At 40.7% G+C, this 16,486-nt stretch overlaps 1 protein-coding gene across 1 annotated transcript; it reads right to left on the reverse strand.

The window, feature by feature from the left end:
* Positions 1 to 7,108: 7,108 nt before the first annotated feature.
* On the reverse strand, positions 7,109 to 8,212 carry LOC306769763 (monocyte chemotactic protein 1B-like; the record flags this gene model as incomplete). The annotated part of the gene is made up of 3 exons (XM_079258460.1): positions 7,109 to 7,223; positions 7,297 to 7,414; positions 8,146 to 8,212. 3 exons carry the CDS (start codon positions 8,210 to 8,212, stop codon positions 7,109 to 7,111), a joined length of 300 nt encoding a protein of 99 aa, XP_079114586.1.
* Between the last annotated feature and the right edge of the window lie 8,274 nt (positions 8,213 to 16,486).

The following is a 16,486-nucleotide window of genomic DNA, read 5'->3' on the forward strand; positions in this document are numbered from 1 at the left end:
CAACTCCTCCACCTCCTCGCCAGTGTAAACGAGTCCTCCACCTCCTCGCCAGTGTAAACGACTCCTCCACCTCCTCGCGGGTGTAAACGAATGCTCCACCTCCTCGCCAGTGTAAACAACTCCTCCACCTCCTCGCGGGTGTAAACAGCTCCTCCACCTCCTCGCCAGTGTAAACAACTCCTCCACCCCCTCGCAGGTGTAAACGAGTCGTCCACCTCCTCGCGGGTGTAAACGAGTCCTCCACCTCCTCACCAGTGTAAACAACTCCTCCACCTCCTCGCGGGTGTAAACGACTCCTCCACCTCGTCGCCAGTGTAAACAACTCGTCCACCTCCTCGCGGGTGTAAACGAGTCCTCCACCTCCTCGCGGGTGTAAACGAGTCCTCCACCTCCTCACCAGTGTAAACGACTCCTCCACCTCCTCGCCAGTGTAAACGAGTCCTCCACCTCCTCGCAGGTGTAAACAACTCCTCCACCTCCTCGCGGGTGTAAACAACTCCTCCACCTCCTTGCCAGTGTAAACAACTCCTCCACCTCCTCGCCAGTGTAAACAACTCCTCCACCTCCTCGCGGGTGTAAACGAGTCCTCCACCTCCTCGCGGGTGTAAACAACTCCTCCACCTCCTCGCGGGTGTAAACAACTCCTCCACCTCCTCGCCAGTGTAAACAACTCCACCACCTCCTCGCAGGTGTAAACGAGTCCTCCACCTCCTCGCCAGTGTAAACAACTCGTCCACCTCCTCGCGGGTGTAAACAACTCGTCCACCTCCTCGCCAGTGTAAACAACTCCTCCACCCCCTCGCAGGTGTAAACGAGTCCTCCACCTCCTCGCGGGTGTAAACGAGTCCTCCACCTCCTCACCAGTGTAAACAACTCCTCCACCTCCTCGCGGGTCTAAACGACTCCTCCACCTCCTCGCCAGTGTAAACAAGTCCTCCACCTCCTCGCCAGTGTAAACAACTCCTCCACCTCCTCGCGGGTGTAAACAACTCCTCCACCTCCTCGCGGGTGTAAACAACTCCTCCACCCCCTCGCAGGTGTAAACGAGTCCTCCACCTCCTCGCGGGTGTAAACGAGTCCTCCACCTCCTCACCAGTGTAAACAACTCCTCCACCTCCTCGCGGGTGTAAACGACTCCTCCACCTCCTCGCGGGTATAAATGACTCCTCCACCTCCTCGCGGGTGTATTTCCGCTTTTTGCCGTGTTTTGCAAAAGTTCCTACACAGAAAAAGCGGACAAAAATGCTTCTTCTGCTTTTGCACACGGACGCACACAAGTACGCACGTTGTCACAAATGTTTACACACGGACCCCCTGAAGCCCTTTTACATCCCACACAGAAGCTGCACATCGCCGTGACAGGAATTTCATTGGCTTTATGGCAGTGGGGTCAGAACTGGCATCAGAGCTGGTGGGCGAGGTCTGGAAGTGGAAACGCATGTGATGGTCAGACCACCTAGGTTGACACTCAGTGGATATTATTAGCTATATAAGGAAGGACCATGGATCAATCCAGTTGGTCAAAAATGGGGTCAATCAGAAGGAGAGAGCCTACCGGTACATCATGCGCAGTTTTATTAAAAAAAGAAACCTCTAAGATATTGTACAAGCGTGATATAAAAAGAAAAATGGAAAACAGCCCATGGGCGGGCCGCTGACGGATAAGGGGTTTATGGGAGGGTATGAATACATATGAGGACGACTGTATATGTGTCTAACAAGGATTATTTTCCACTGAAGTTAACGTCAGCTTGACAGGATGAGCCGTCAGCCAGAGGAGAGCTCGTCTAAACCGCCTCATGTTGCTCATTTACACACAAAGGAAAATGAAAATAAATTTAAATTACTGGCGCCATTTTCTGTAATTTAGAAAATATTTTCTACATTTACTCCCTCAAAATAATTTCTTGGTTTGCTGAAGTCAGCTTTGAAGTGATCTTCAAAAGACATTTGATATTTTGGACCATGACATATTGATTACTAATTATTCCATGTTTTTATCGTGTTGAATTTGGTTAACAGTTGTTTTGAAAAGAGACAACAATATATGGAGTGCGTCAATCACAAATCTGAGTTGAGAAAAATTCTTTGTGGAGTTCCTTAAGGCTCCACACTGGGGCCCAAACTTTTTAATTAATTTATTAATGACCTTTGTGAGGTATAAAAAATTTTACATTTTGTTCTTTTTGCAGACGACACTATTTTTTGGGTTGTGGAGAAAAAAAAGAGCATGCCAAAATTTAGCGGTATTCACAGTTGCTCTTCTGAAAGAAGAGCAACTGTGAATACCCTTTTTATGCTGAATGAATGATATACAATTGCATAACCATTTGGAGGAGAAACACAATGATCCACCTTGATTCATCAAGGTGCCACATTAGGATTTGAACCCACAAACATCTGAACAAGAGCCTGTTTATTTAACCACTACAACTTGTGTCCTGTAGTGTGTAAGCAGAAGAGCTCAAGATTTAAATGGTTAAGGTGTTGGAGAAATTATTATGAGTTTGGTTTTTATTAAGTATTAGACATATATGCATTGATTTGCTGTGATCCTGCTGTGTTTTGTGTCTATGCACAAAGCTTTCTTTAAGTTATATGATCCTTGTCTGGAATGTGCAGACAAAGTCTGAGACAGGAAGAGTTTCCTGCAGCATATCTGCTCTTTGTCAACTGCCTGCTGACCAGTTGCTTAAGGTTAAAGGTCAGGAAGAGAATGATTGTTTTCTGTGGTCTGCCCAGCAACTAGGAGGAGTTAAGCATGGTTTATAATCGGATGTTACTTCAGCATCTGCAGAGAGAGTTCTCTCTCCAAGCTCCAGCGTGTGCTTGTATTAGTTTATAATAAAATGTTCATTGTAAGAAGACAGTTGACTCTTGGATGTATTACAACTTCTCAAGACCAGAGTATTTTCCACCACAAAGGTAGCACACAAGATCTAAGCATTAGGAGAAGAAGTACAACAATCTGTCATGATTTATCAACACCTGGCACCGAGGTTTGAACCTGTGACCTTTCATTTCACCACTACACCACAGCAGCTCCTGCTTGCACCCCTGCAGGAGTGCTAATATTTATTACCATTGGTGTGGGAAGCTGTAATATTTTACTCTAATTTCTGGACAGTTTCTTTCTTTTTTTTTTTTTTTTATACCTTGAATTCACACTTTGTATTAATCGCACAACTTTTGAAGACAGACATTGCAAGTGTTGTCTCTTATTTGTGCAGATCACCCACACTTTAACTGCATGGTTTACAGTTAAAGCCAAAGCTCTTTAATGGACCAATCCCCAGCACTCTGTGTGCAACAGCTGACATACTATCATGGCATACAATTTTTGATGCTGGACTTGAACCCTTGCCTTGTATACCAATGCATACCTGTGTACCGGTGCAGAAATTGGACCAATTGCTGAGCTCCATTTTCTGTTTATTCCTTTTTTTTTTTTTTTTTTTTTTTTTAAACCTGTCCTGTCCGGCATCTCAGCATACAGAACAATCTGCGAGCCATATTTTTGCCATGCCCTTGATAATCTGAATATTTTTAGTATTATTATTATTATTTTGCAATCATCGTCAGTCTTGATATGGCAGAGCTGGACCTGGCAGGGGAAGAGGCAAAAAGAGAAGATGAAGGGAGAAAAAGAGAGAGAGAAAAGAAAGGCGTGTCTAAGCTGCTAAAGTTAAAGTATTTGCAAAACAATATAATGTACAGAAATACAGCAAGACATAAGTAGAATAGCGACATTATTCAAAACAAACAAAAAAAAAACAAAAGTAAAAAAAATAAAAGAATGAATAAAATAACAATTCCAATACCAACCATTATTAAACATACCTACAGAGAGTCATCAGCAACATTTAGTAGGAAGCAGATGGGAAGATGAGCGCATGTGGGCGTGCACGTGTGAGTGTTCAACTTGTGATCATGCAATCAAAGATCAGCTGAGTGCTTGTAGGGGAGCACGACCACGACCCGAGGTGTAGGGGAGGAAGCCAAGGCCCCCAGGGCCCGGCAAGCCCACCGCGCACAGAGCCCGGGCAGGCAAAGCAGAGAGAGCCTCCGTCCCCCGAGCCCAGATGTAACCCATGTCTCCAAATAATGTGGGAGTCTTTCACTGCTCCCAGCCGCAGTCACATGCCCTGCCACTAGTGGCACTACTATAAAAGTGGCTGCGGTTTCACTAACATCCGGTCACCATTGCCCTGCTCCACGCCTGGACTTATGTGCTGGATGACTCCGCAAACTCCGCCAGAACTCCCCAAAAAACTAAACGAAAGCTTTTCAAACTCAATGGTCAGGTTTTTTACACCCCCCAGAATCCTCTTCAAGAGGTGGTGAGCTGGATTAGGTAGGACCTTTCTGTTTTGATGTTTTTCTCCGAACACCGGATATCTTTAGTTTTGACATGAACTTTGGGATTCCTCCAAGGATCGTAACTAAAAGCTGGATTATGCGTTTCCCTCAACGATCGTAATAAAAAGACTGAACGAAACTCCTAAAAAGGAAAAAAAATCTTTTTTGGTACAACTGAACCGAACTGGAAAAAAAAAAAAAAGAAACTTGGAAAAAGGTTTATGAAAGTGTTTTTTGTATCATTGTTTGGTTGTCTTGTTTACAAATATAATTTATTTAATTGTGCTTTATTTAATTTCTTTTCAAATTTAATACAATTATCTTTAGCTTTAATTTTCCTGCCTCCTGTTTTTATTCATTCACCACACAAGCTTCCGTAGTGAATCTGGTCTTCTGTTCACCCATTCCATCCATTGCACAACTTAGTCCTAACACTCTTACATTTAATGTGAGGGTTACACAGAGCAGTGGAAGCCTCCAGGCAGGCGCCACCCGGCGCCACGAGGCAGGGGCACCGGGTAGCACAGGGCGACGGCAAGCCAGGCGCCGAAGCGTGGGCCGCACAGAGAGCCAGGACCCCACAGGTCCCAGGGCCACCTGTACCCCCCGGCAGAGACCCGGCCAAGACCCCGCGGGCCCAGAGCAAAACCATCACAGGCCGGCGCCACCACGATACCAGGGGCGGGATCCCCAAGGACAAGGACACGTCCGTAGTGATTTTAAACACGCTTTTGCAAGAACTAGACTCAAACACTGCCCTGCGATGGACTGGCGAGCTGTCCAGGGTGTACCCTGCCTTTCGCCCAAAGCCAGCTGGGATAGGCTCCAGCTTCCCCGCGACCCTGAATTGGATTTAAGCGGTTCAGACAATGAATGAATGAATGAATAGACTCAAACAAAAGAGTGTTTCCATCGTTGGCGTAAAACAATGGAACTCTGTTGAAAGTTATTTTATAAGTGTCATGAGTCTGGGTTGTGTCTATGAGAGGTGTTTTTTCAGGTTCCACTAGAGGGTGCCAGAGGATCTTTTCCGGGGGGATGATTTCCCACAGGTGTGCTGTCCTGCACACCTGTGGAGGATTAACGATCTTCCCCCGGCACTATATCTGGGGCTAGCTGCCAGTCCTTTGTAGCTTGAACACTGGGGGTTGTGGTATAACCCAAGCCCCCTGAAAATCTTGTTGTTTGGTCTTGTCGTTTTCACTGTTTTTTCAGAAACTTCCCTATTAGAATCTCCTGAGCTCCCCATGTTCATCCTGCAGTTATCATCTCCTAAAATCATTCCTACCATATCAACCCACCTGGAAATCTTCATTATTGGCAGCCCTGTGAATCTTGAAGCCAACTACACTTTGCAGCCTGTTCACCCTCCAATGAATAATCATCACTGGCACTCTCCCGCCCAGATCTCTTGACATCACCCAGATCCTCTACATCCACAAACATGTAGGAAATGGAACACTTCAAGTTCATTCCTCTACTCATTCATCTGTCCTTGCAGAGCCTCTGGATCTCCTGGAGATCCTACTCCACATTCCTCCAAATAAACCATTTCTAACCCTCCATGATTTGCTTCTAGTGCATGTGGGTCAAACAGCTTAATACTATGACAAAAAGTTGTCTAAAATCTTTTTGCAATTTAAATTTGATAATAAAGAGTACATACTGAAAATGGTTAAGGGGGGGGGGGGGGGGGGGGGGGTATTTTGTAGTTGTGTTTGTGTTCTGTCTGCCATCGATGAGATCATCCAGTTGGTTTATTTTAAAATGAGGATGGGGTTAGGGTCATATTAATTGTTCTTGGTACTAAATGTTTTTTTTGTTTTTTGTTTTTTTTAACATGGAATGTAAAATTTTAAATTATTTTTTGTTCAGGCACTGGTAGTGTCATGATGATTAGACTGATGGTTTTTTTTTTCTGGTGTTTTCATTTGTACATCTCAGGTTGTATGATATTGGATAATGTTTGCTGATTAACTCTGATTTTTGTGTTTGATGAAAGTATGTAATCTCACATGTGCTGTTTTATTGAGATATATTAAGCCCCAAATGTCTTTGGTCACATGGTCACAGAGTTGATAGAACCCTCAACAGTGATTCCAACCAGTCTGCTTCAGCTGAATGAAACAGGTTTCAGTGAAAAGTACTGTCTTTACTCTTTACCATGACTCCAATATTGTCCTTGTAGAGGTAATCATTTCATTATGGAGATTCAGTTTCAAAGCAGGGTTCGAAGGATTAAGTCACGAGACTCCATCAACTTCCACAAAGGATCTTGGTTTAATGTGAGACAATAAAACCAGTAAGACCATGAAACAAACCATTCTCTGAAATTTCAAAACTTTTTGAACAGTTAAAAAAAGTCCAAATCCTAACTATAAAAAAAAGTTAAATATGATAGAAAAAAAAAGCACTCATCTCAGCTCATAGCTTATACTGTAGTGATGATGCCATGCTAAACTAGAAGATATTTCCTTTATTCTGATGTACAACGTACAATTATTTTTTTAGGTCAGATCTAATTACAGCATAGCTCACAGTGTTCCCAGTCAGACTTTAATTCTAAATACACTAAGTGTGAAGACAAAGACTAAAAGAGCTGCAATTAAAACACAATAGTTCATATATATGGAAAATAAAATAGAAAACATTTAGTAAATATTACAGATAAGACAGATGCTGGTTGCTTATAGTTCCTGAAGTTGTAGCATTAAAAGCCATAATTGGTCTCTGGATCCAGGTGACTTGGTTACAGGTTGTTTGCCTGTCCTGGAAGATTCTTGTTTTCCAGGTATGCAATGATCTCCTTCAGCCAAGGGGCTGAAGATCTGACGCACAGCTGACGGCCTGCTACTGTCTTCAGCCTGGAAGAAAGAAAACTGGTGTCAGAAGGTGACTTAGTGACCCTGACGCTCTTCTGTAAGACGATGAACTTACAGGAAGGCTGGGTTGGAGCAGCGCTGGCTGGTCCTGATGTATCCAACTACTTTCTCTTTAGACACAGCTTTTTCAGCAAAAGTGAAGCAGCATTTCTTTGGTCCGGCACCACGCATACCTGCAGGATGGGTTAGCAAACAACGTCATTTGTTTTTATGTTCTTTGGTTCCCTTTTTGAGACTCTTAGCCTGATGCCATTTTTAAAAATAACTTATTTTGAACAAGTACTAAGAGCTTTTCAGTTTGGTCCTATGAGGGCTGCAGCCCTGCAGGTTTTCAGTGTAGCCCTGCTTCAACACATCTGACCCTATTTAAATGGGTCCAACAACCTATGAAATTCTGCACAATCACCCATTGATAGGAATTAAATGTGTTGGTGCAGGGATAACTCATAGAGCTGAAGCCCTCTTGGAAACTAATGGAGTAGCTCTGTTTAGGAAGTATTTATTTTGTAATAATTATTCAATATCAAATATTTTACCATGTACAACTATTTATAATAAAATATAGATTTTCATAGATATAAAAACTAACAAAGTTATAAGGGAATCATTTGAATGTTTTTTTTTTCACAAAACTGTGAAATGAGGAATTTCTATTATTAATCTTTTGTTTTTTTTTTCCTTTAAAATCAGAAATGTCTTTTTTGTTCATTTAATGGCAATGTAATTAAACATCAATTTAAGCCATGACAGCAGTGGCGTCCAGCTCCATTTTACACGTCTCCTGATACAACATACCTTATTCAAATTAAATAGTTTTACTCAACAACTCCTTGTCAAATTTTGCCCAAATATGTTGTCTAACTCTGCATTACAGAATTCTAATCAGTATTGTTTCAAGTTTTACCTTCAGCCAGAGTGATGACAGCCAACATCAACAGGCACACAGACAAACTGAGACGAGGAGCAGTCATGCTGAGGTGGGCCAGTTGTTGTTTTCAGGGTCCTGCAGTGGATAAAAGTTCCCGTAGAGCTCTGTTAACCTTGTTGTTTCTACTTTGGAGTCATTCTGCACCCTCTTATATACACAACGAGTGAACAGGGGACGACCCCCAATCATATCAATACATTGTGTAAAGGGAAATGCCTTACGTGGTAGTTTTGTGTGGGCCTTTTAACGTGGAGGTGGTACTTTAGTTAGTAATTTTCACTTCCCCATGCAAGCTGATAAACCTTTAAAATGGGGAAGCACTTTTTTCCAGACGTAGTTTCCCTCTGAAGTACAGCGAAGTGTGAATGATGCAACCAAAACTATGACTCTGTCCAACACTATCACAGTCACATGTTGGGCTTTTTGTCTGACATCACAGACAAAAAGCACAGAGCATTGTGCAGCTCAACTGGTCCACCATTTCAACTCATAACTTGGGTTAGGGTTAAATTGAGTAAATTGAGAGGGAAATAAATGTCAGGCATCTCAGTTTATCAACCATTAAAGTCAGAACAGAACAGACCACCAATAAAGAAACAAAATTTCTGGCAGTAATAACTGCATGTCAACAAACCAGTCATGAAATTCACCCTGGAAGCTTTAGAGCAGGGATGTCAAAGTCAAATACACGGAGGGCCAAAAAAACAAATTGGCCATAAGCCGAGGGCCGGATTGGTTCAATGTTTATTAAAACATATTGAAATGATTTCACGTAGCCTATTGAACCAAGACCTAACACAGTGTATTATTTAATGATTAAATGAATAATCGGGAAAACATTTTTCAGCAGGCACACAGACAGGAACAAACTGCCTTCAAAGAAAAATCACATGTCCTGTACATTAAATGAACAAAGTATTATTTTCTTAAGGCTCTGTCAGTAAGTTAAAGAGAAAACATTTTCAACAGGCAAAAAAAAGCAATTTTCCTTCAGAAACAAAATACGTTCCTTATATCAAGATAAATGCATAAATTAAACTGCATGCAATATAAACTGAAAATGCAATATTATGCTGCTCTATTATCCTACCAATTACTGCTTCAAATAGTAAAATGAGAAAATATAGAATAAATCAAATCAGTTGTATTATTTCTCATGGCTCTTATCTGCAATTTTCCCTGAATCCATTAACTGAAAAATAAATATAAATAAATAAATAAAATACAATAAAATAAAATGCAAAAATATATGGCACACAGACAAAATACTTTGTGTGTTTGTTACGTTTCATGGGGCCTTCTTAGATTGTATTCTTTCATTACAGCCAAACTTTCTCCACACAGAAGACACACAGGTTTGCCATTTACCTCAGTGAACATGTACTCTGCCTCCCACCTAGCTTCAAACCCCCCGTTCTCAGCATCCACCTTCCGTTTAGCCATTTTTTGGGGAGGAGGTAGCTGGAAGTTGACATCTGCTCTGACTGCTAATGAATGATGAAGCCGAGGTCTGCTTGCTGCGCTGCAGTGAGTTCGTGGGTTACCGTTGCATTGTGGGAAATGTAGTATTGGTGCGTGCAAAACACCAGCGGGTGGCTACAGCCTGCGGGCCGGTTCTAATACTAATCAAATATCATCCCGCGGGCCTTGACTTTGACATATGTGCTTTAGAGGGATAACTTAGCTAGTTGCATGTAGCTGAAACTTACCAATAAAACAATAGGATTTTCACATGGGGCATATCTCTGTGAAAATGAGAATACACAATGCCAGTTAGGACAAATGGTTATTTAAAATCTCATAGATAAGACTTTGCCAAAAAGGAGGGTGAGATGTCCAGATTATTTCATTTGAAGCCCATTATACCCAGGATTACCAGATTCATCTGGTTTATTTCAGTAGGATATGTTTAGCATAATTGCATGTGTTTATTATGGTTGTTTGAGTCATGAAAACTTTGTTCCCTTTACCAGCAGGACTAAGGAAAGTCTGGGGGAAAAAAAGAAAAATGTCCATTAATGAAGGATTTAGGGGAGAGGGAATGCGTAAAAAGAGACAAACACAAATTAAATTAGATGCTGTTCTTGAATCCTTTGGAGTACATTCAAAAGCCTGGTCTCTTTTTAAAGAAAACACTCCGAAGTTTTACCCTGAGCTTTCAGATGTATTGTAACTGTAAGCAGCATAAAGCTATTAAAGTTGGAACACAAGGAAATTTCAATTTTTTTTTCCCTTGTCTGAATTTCTCTTCTACTTTGTCAACATGCTGCACATGGAGAGATGGAGATATGGACTGGAAAATCAGATGGAGCTGTAGCCTGAAGCCTTTCCTATGACCAGTTAAAATCTGGTGACAATAGCAGCCACAGTTATTATTCTATGAGGGTTTTACTGTAAGTATGTTCATGTGCTCCCCAAATAAATACTCCAACTTCAATAAGCTCCCAGAACACTTCAACATACAGTCATCAATGAGACTCTAATGAAAGGCGGCATCAAGAGGAATCTTGTTATATATTCATATTTACTATCAGTATTATTGACATCCACCAGGTGATGGATAAACACAGTAAATGCTTATTTTTTCTAATGTGCATTATAATAAAAGAGTCAGAATAAGTTTTACAGTCATCATGTTTATATATGTAAACAATATAATGCCATGTTATGCAATGTAAACAAAATGTAATAATAAAAACACCAGAACACAATAGAATTTACATATTTTCATTAGATTTGAACTATTGTCTGATAAAGAGTGTTTGTAAAAGTAAAGTAAAAAGCAGGAGAGCAGAATATGTAGCTGTTATGATGAGCAGGGGTCCTGGTGGTCTGAAGGGCAGGAATGTAGTCTTCCTCTGGAAGGAGCTGCTCCTTCTTCATCTGAAGAGCTGCTGGGTTTCCATCACAATCACATGACAGACTAATAAAGACAAACAAGAAGTTTTTATCCCACATTAGTCCTGCGACTGTAATAAGTGTATGTTCTAACAGACACGGATCGCTGCACGCATGCACACACAGAGTATGGAAGCAGTCCACACACACGCAGATAAATCAGCAGCAGCTTATTTTCTTTCTATCATTTTCTATTTATGAACAAATGTTTCCAACTGGAGGGAAATAGAGGTGTTGAACCGCTGCGTCTCTTTCATCGCTGCTCTTTTTGCTTCACGCACACTCGGACTGAACGACACCCGCATGAACGGTTCCCCCGGTCCGGGGTCTGACGTTTTAGAGCCGAGACCCCAAGTTTTCTAACAAACCAGGTCCCACGTCTTTAGCAGACCCAACAGAACCGCTGGAGATACGGCAACAGTAAGAAACAATGCGGGCGCCCCCACCCCTCCTCCCCCATCCCTCCTCCCCCATCCCTCCTCCCCCCATAAACAACAGAGTTACTCATCTAAACAGCTTATAAAGACACCGCAGCTGCAGATAGAAGTTCTTACTTTTCATGTTCTACCCTTCAACTTGAACTGTTTTCTGCAGCCTTTTCCACAGGTATTATTGGTTCTTATTGTTTAATAAACCATTAAACTATGAGTTCAGCCTTTGGGTCTGTGTTTGTAACAGGCAGCCAACACTGATGACCTGAAGGAACTGGTTGTTTCATAACAAATCACATGATCCTTGATGTATTTTGTGCCAAAACCATTTAGTGCTTTATAAACTACCTCAGGATTTTGAAGTCAGTTCCTTAACAAACAGGAAACCAGTGTGAAGATCTGAAGACTGGAGTTCTACGATCCACATTCTTGATCTTAGTGAGGACCGGTTCAGCAGCATTCTAAACTAGCTGCAGCTATCTGATGGACTTTTCAGAGAGACCTGTAAAGGCATTGTCCCAGTAGTCTGAGGAGGCATCTGGCCTACCCCAACCAGCCAACAGACTGGTGGGGTACTTGTGCCCTGGAAACAGGATAGCGATCCTATCCTGTGATTAGAATCTATCAGGAATAACCAGACTGAAGGAAATGGTATCAGCTGCCAACTTTACTAAAGGATGGCTTTGAAAAATATCACAAATTTGTCTTTTAAAAAAAAAATAAAATTATGCACTTTTTTTTTTTTAAGTTCCATTTTGGAAGAAATAATAGAAAAAAAGCCACTTGTGTCTCTTACAGTTTGTCTTTTTTGTTTTTTTTTTTTAAAAATGCCATAACGTCACGTGTGACCTTTGTTTATGTAACCAAGGTTCGTGCTCATACACCTCGAATTTTAAAATATGTAAAACAAGAACAGGAAAAAGTTTTGCAGAACTTGCATGGCTGCCATCTTTTATTATTAGTCAGCACCGTCAAACTTTCACCAACAACATAGCACTGACTTCCTGTCTGGCCTTTTCAAAATAAAACCGAAGGCACGCCGCTTACTGAACACATTAAGTCTTTTACATTTACACCAGCATGGACGTCCTCTGAACTGGGGTGCCGTTATCTGTTGTCCATGTGCTTGTGTTTGTTTGTTTTTACAAGCTCAGATACCGCTCCACATAAACTACCAACGACAAAGGACGACATTAAGGACAATTTTCCATCACCTAAACATATCACATTGGAGGCATGTTTTGTGTTTCATGGAAGTGACGTCAAAAGATGGGAGGTTATTCTGATTGGATAGGATTAGGGATGCTGCTTCCGCCTAAAGGTTTGAATAGCTTATAAATGTGCTTAACAACGCAGTTATGCGGATATGTATGGATGGATTTCTTTTTCTAAAAATGAGGCTGTGTGGACTTATCTTTTTTTACTGGCATTAGGGGGGAGGAAGTTCGGTTTTAAAAAAGCCTGGCTACGTGTGGACATGGCCTAAGCAGTGCAGAGCACAGGTGAGGAGAGTGAGCAATCGTGGAATTTGAGGTGGAACAAATTAACTTAATTAGGAGGCCTGACAGAGCATAAACCATGACACAGAGTTGTGTGAGTAACTTACTTCTGTTTATCTAAAACCATCAAATCTGGTTAAAGGACGAGATGGAAAAATGGAACCAAGAAATAAGATGGATGTTATCAGAAGTGTAAGATCAGCTGTTATTTTAAAAAAATCCAAGGTGAATTGTAGCCTCTAACAGAACAAATTGTCATGTCTTGTTTTATGTTTTCTCAGTTCCAGATTCCTGATTTATTTTGTAGTTTAGCTCCCTTGCATTGCTTCCTGTGTAGCCTTTGTTCCTGTTAGTGAGATTCACCTGGTCTCATTAGTTTCTTCATTACACCTGTGTCCTGTTTGGTTTCTGTTCTGTTAGCTGGTCCATTGTGTTTAGTTCTGTTAGCCTCCTGTGTCTGCTTGCCCTCGATACCTTTTTGAACAAAACACCTAGTTGCTACATTTCTGTCTCCTGTCACTGCATTTTGGGTCCACACCTGCACCAGCTGTGGCACAAATTATAGTCCTGTATGAGTCATGAGCTGAAGAAGTGTGCTATAATTAAAATGTGTGTTAGCTGCAGTAGGTGGATGCATTTGGTTATAAGGAACAGAAAGTGACGGAGAGGTGATTATAGAACCTAATTCTGTGTAGTGTGAATAAAGACATGATCCTTGAGTTAGAATTCAGTCTCAATTGATCCATAAATCAAGTTCAGATAAATCAAGATGAGCTAAGAATTTTAAAAAATGATATTGAATCTATAATCGGGAGAATTAATTTGCATTTCAGCTGTAAAGAAGAATCAGACTGTCATCCGGGCATAATGAAACAAGGACAGCAAGACAATGGTATAATTTCATGCCAAAGCCAAGCTTTAGTAAGACTTGGGCTTCATTTGCATGAAAGTATGCTGAATGTTTAACCAACTTTCAAGATAACTTTTACCTCTGCTTCTTTTTAGCAGAGCATACAGTGACTTTAGTGACTTTAGTCACCGAAGAAAATTATTTCTGACTGATAATGGAACAGAGAGTGAACAAAAAATATATATATAACAGTTTAAAAATTATTTTAAATGCAGGTTGCAATGTTAACCCTTGTGGGGTTTTTCACAATATGATATCTTTGACTCATCACATTTGTATAACAAACTGTTCATGTAAAAATTTTAGGGTGGAACTCTATTCAAAAACAGAATTTACTGCAGGCTTTCTAATCAAGTGGGCTCCATTAATCACATTTTAACAGCATAATAGTAAGTCCTCCAAAAAGTCACATTTTTTTTAACTTAAAGGAATTTTAGTGGACGACTAAATCAAACTGGAAATTGAGCTGTTATCACATAATAGCAAGTGTGACTGTGATAATGTGTAATTACTGATATATAATGCAAAAAAAGCTGAAGATGTCACTGAAAGTGGTGACAGCACATTCCAGCAGCCAGTAGATGTACAGTATTTTTTCCAATCTGATAAAGTATGAAAGACATCCAAAGGAAACATTTTTGAAGTGATGAAACTTGCAGAGACAAGAATAATTTCTTGAATAAAAAGTGGAAGGAGGTACTAAGTTGTATTGTGCAGAAATATTTGGTGAAATGTTACTTGTTGGATTCAAACCTACAACATCCAGCATGTTTTTCTCATAACCACTCGGCCACCATTCTGTCCACATAAACGTGTGTGGAAAAAGGCAAAGATTTTTTATTGAAAAGTGGATGTTCGTGGTTCTGGCAGAACTATTGAAGAGTTTTGCTACTGGCATAGAAATGCCTTTTCAGAACTGTCATCAGTGTGTAATCAGACTGTGGTCAAGTGAGCTGGTTCTCGCGGATCCGCGGTCAAGCCAGCCTACACTTTATTTTAAGTGCCTGTTTAAATTCAACTTTATGGTAAAGCCAACCGCTACCAATGTTTACTTCAGATTTCAAAATAAAGCATCTCTCTTATTTCATCCTTGTCCAGCAGCAGTGGACAAACATCTCTATGTGTACATGGCTGTTGTGAAACTCTGCCAAATCAATAAATGTCAGTGTTAATGGGGCTGCCATTTACCAGCTACTGGAAACTTGTGCAGAGCTCTGAACCCTGTTGAAGCAATTTGCAGCTTATTTTGCTAAAACTGACCAATGGCTGAGTGTCTTTTTCCGTGTCTAATCCACATTTGGAGGGCTTTCAGCCAATCACAAAAAAGGAAAAGGTTGAACTAAACTGCTGTGAAGAAAATAAAGATAATTATAAATAGTGCAAAAAGCACATATATCATAATGAGCTGGAGAGTTTAATATTTGAATGGGTGAAGTAGAATAACAGATGTTGAAGCTTGAAACCACGGTTTTCTGAGCGTAAGTGTAACCATTCGGAGAAGAAGCGCTGCTATTTTACATGATGCGGTATTATAACTGGAATCTGTGAACTTCTGAGTCACAGCCCTTTCATTAAACCACTACAACACCAGAGGATTTAGCAGCATCCTGGCAGTAGCCTTTTTTTTTTTTTGGCCATTGACCTGTTGGTCAACGGAAAATCACCATGGACTGAAAAAAAACGGAGTTTCTTTTCATTTCTGGTCTTAGAGTGCCATATAGTGGCCATGTAAAGGAACACTTTTTTTTTTTTTAGGTGCTATTAATAGGTACTATAAACAGGTACTGCACTGACTTGATATACCAAGGCCTTCTCTTTCTTTTTTAAATAAATTACAAATAGTCTTAGCTGTTACTATGTTGATTTAGTTAGTAACAAACAAACTTTGCTGATTGCACCACATAGCTGGGGGCAATGCGTGAAATCAAGTAACCTGACAGTATGAATGGAAGCAGCTTCAATAAAAAGTCAAGTTCCACCATGAATTTATGTAAAGCTCAATAGTTTTCAAACAGCACAGGTCAGACTTACACATAGATGCCACAAGTTGTGGTGGTAGAGGTGTGCACCCAAATGCAGGAGAAGGGAGCCAGAGATGCAGAATAAAGAGGTGATAATCTAAGAATAAACTGAAGGCAGAACTAATATAGGAAACATGGTCTTAACATAATGATCCAGCAACAGAAACAAAGCATTTTAACAATATAAATTTTACACTGAATTGTCATTATTTTATTTTTGCAGACCATCCACACTTGAACTGCACAGCTTGTAACCAAAACTAAGCACTTGATGGAGTTGTTGTACACATTCTGTGTACACATTCTGTGTACAACAACTGACATAACATCAGGCCCACAATGTTCAATACTGGATTAGAACACTTGCCTTGTATACCAATGCGTACCTGAGTACTGGTGCTGAAAATGGACCAATTGCTGAGCTGAATTCCGTTTTGTCCAACTACAGGAATGAATTAGAAAAAATTGACAAAAACTTGAATAATAATAATGAAGTTTAAATGTTACAAAGACCAAAAGTCATCGCACATATCTCCTGAATGGGTTGAAGACTTTGAT

Source organism: Telmatherina bonti (assembly GCF_933228915.1).
Source record: "Telmatherina bonti genome assembly, chromosome: 2".
NCBI lineage: Eukaryota > Metazoa > Chordata > Actinopteri > Atheriniformes > Telmatherinidae > Telmatherina > Telmatherina bonti.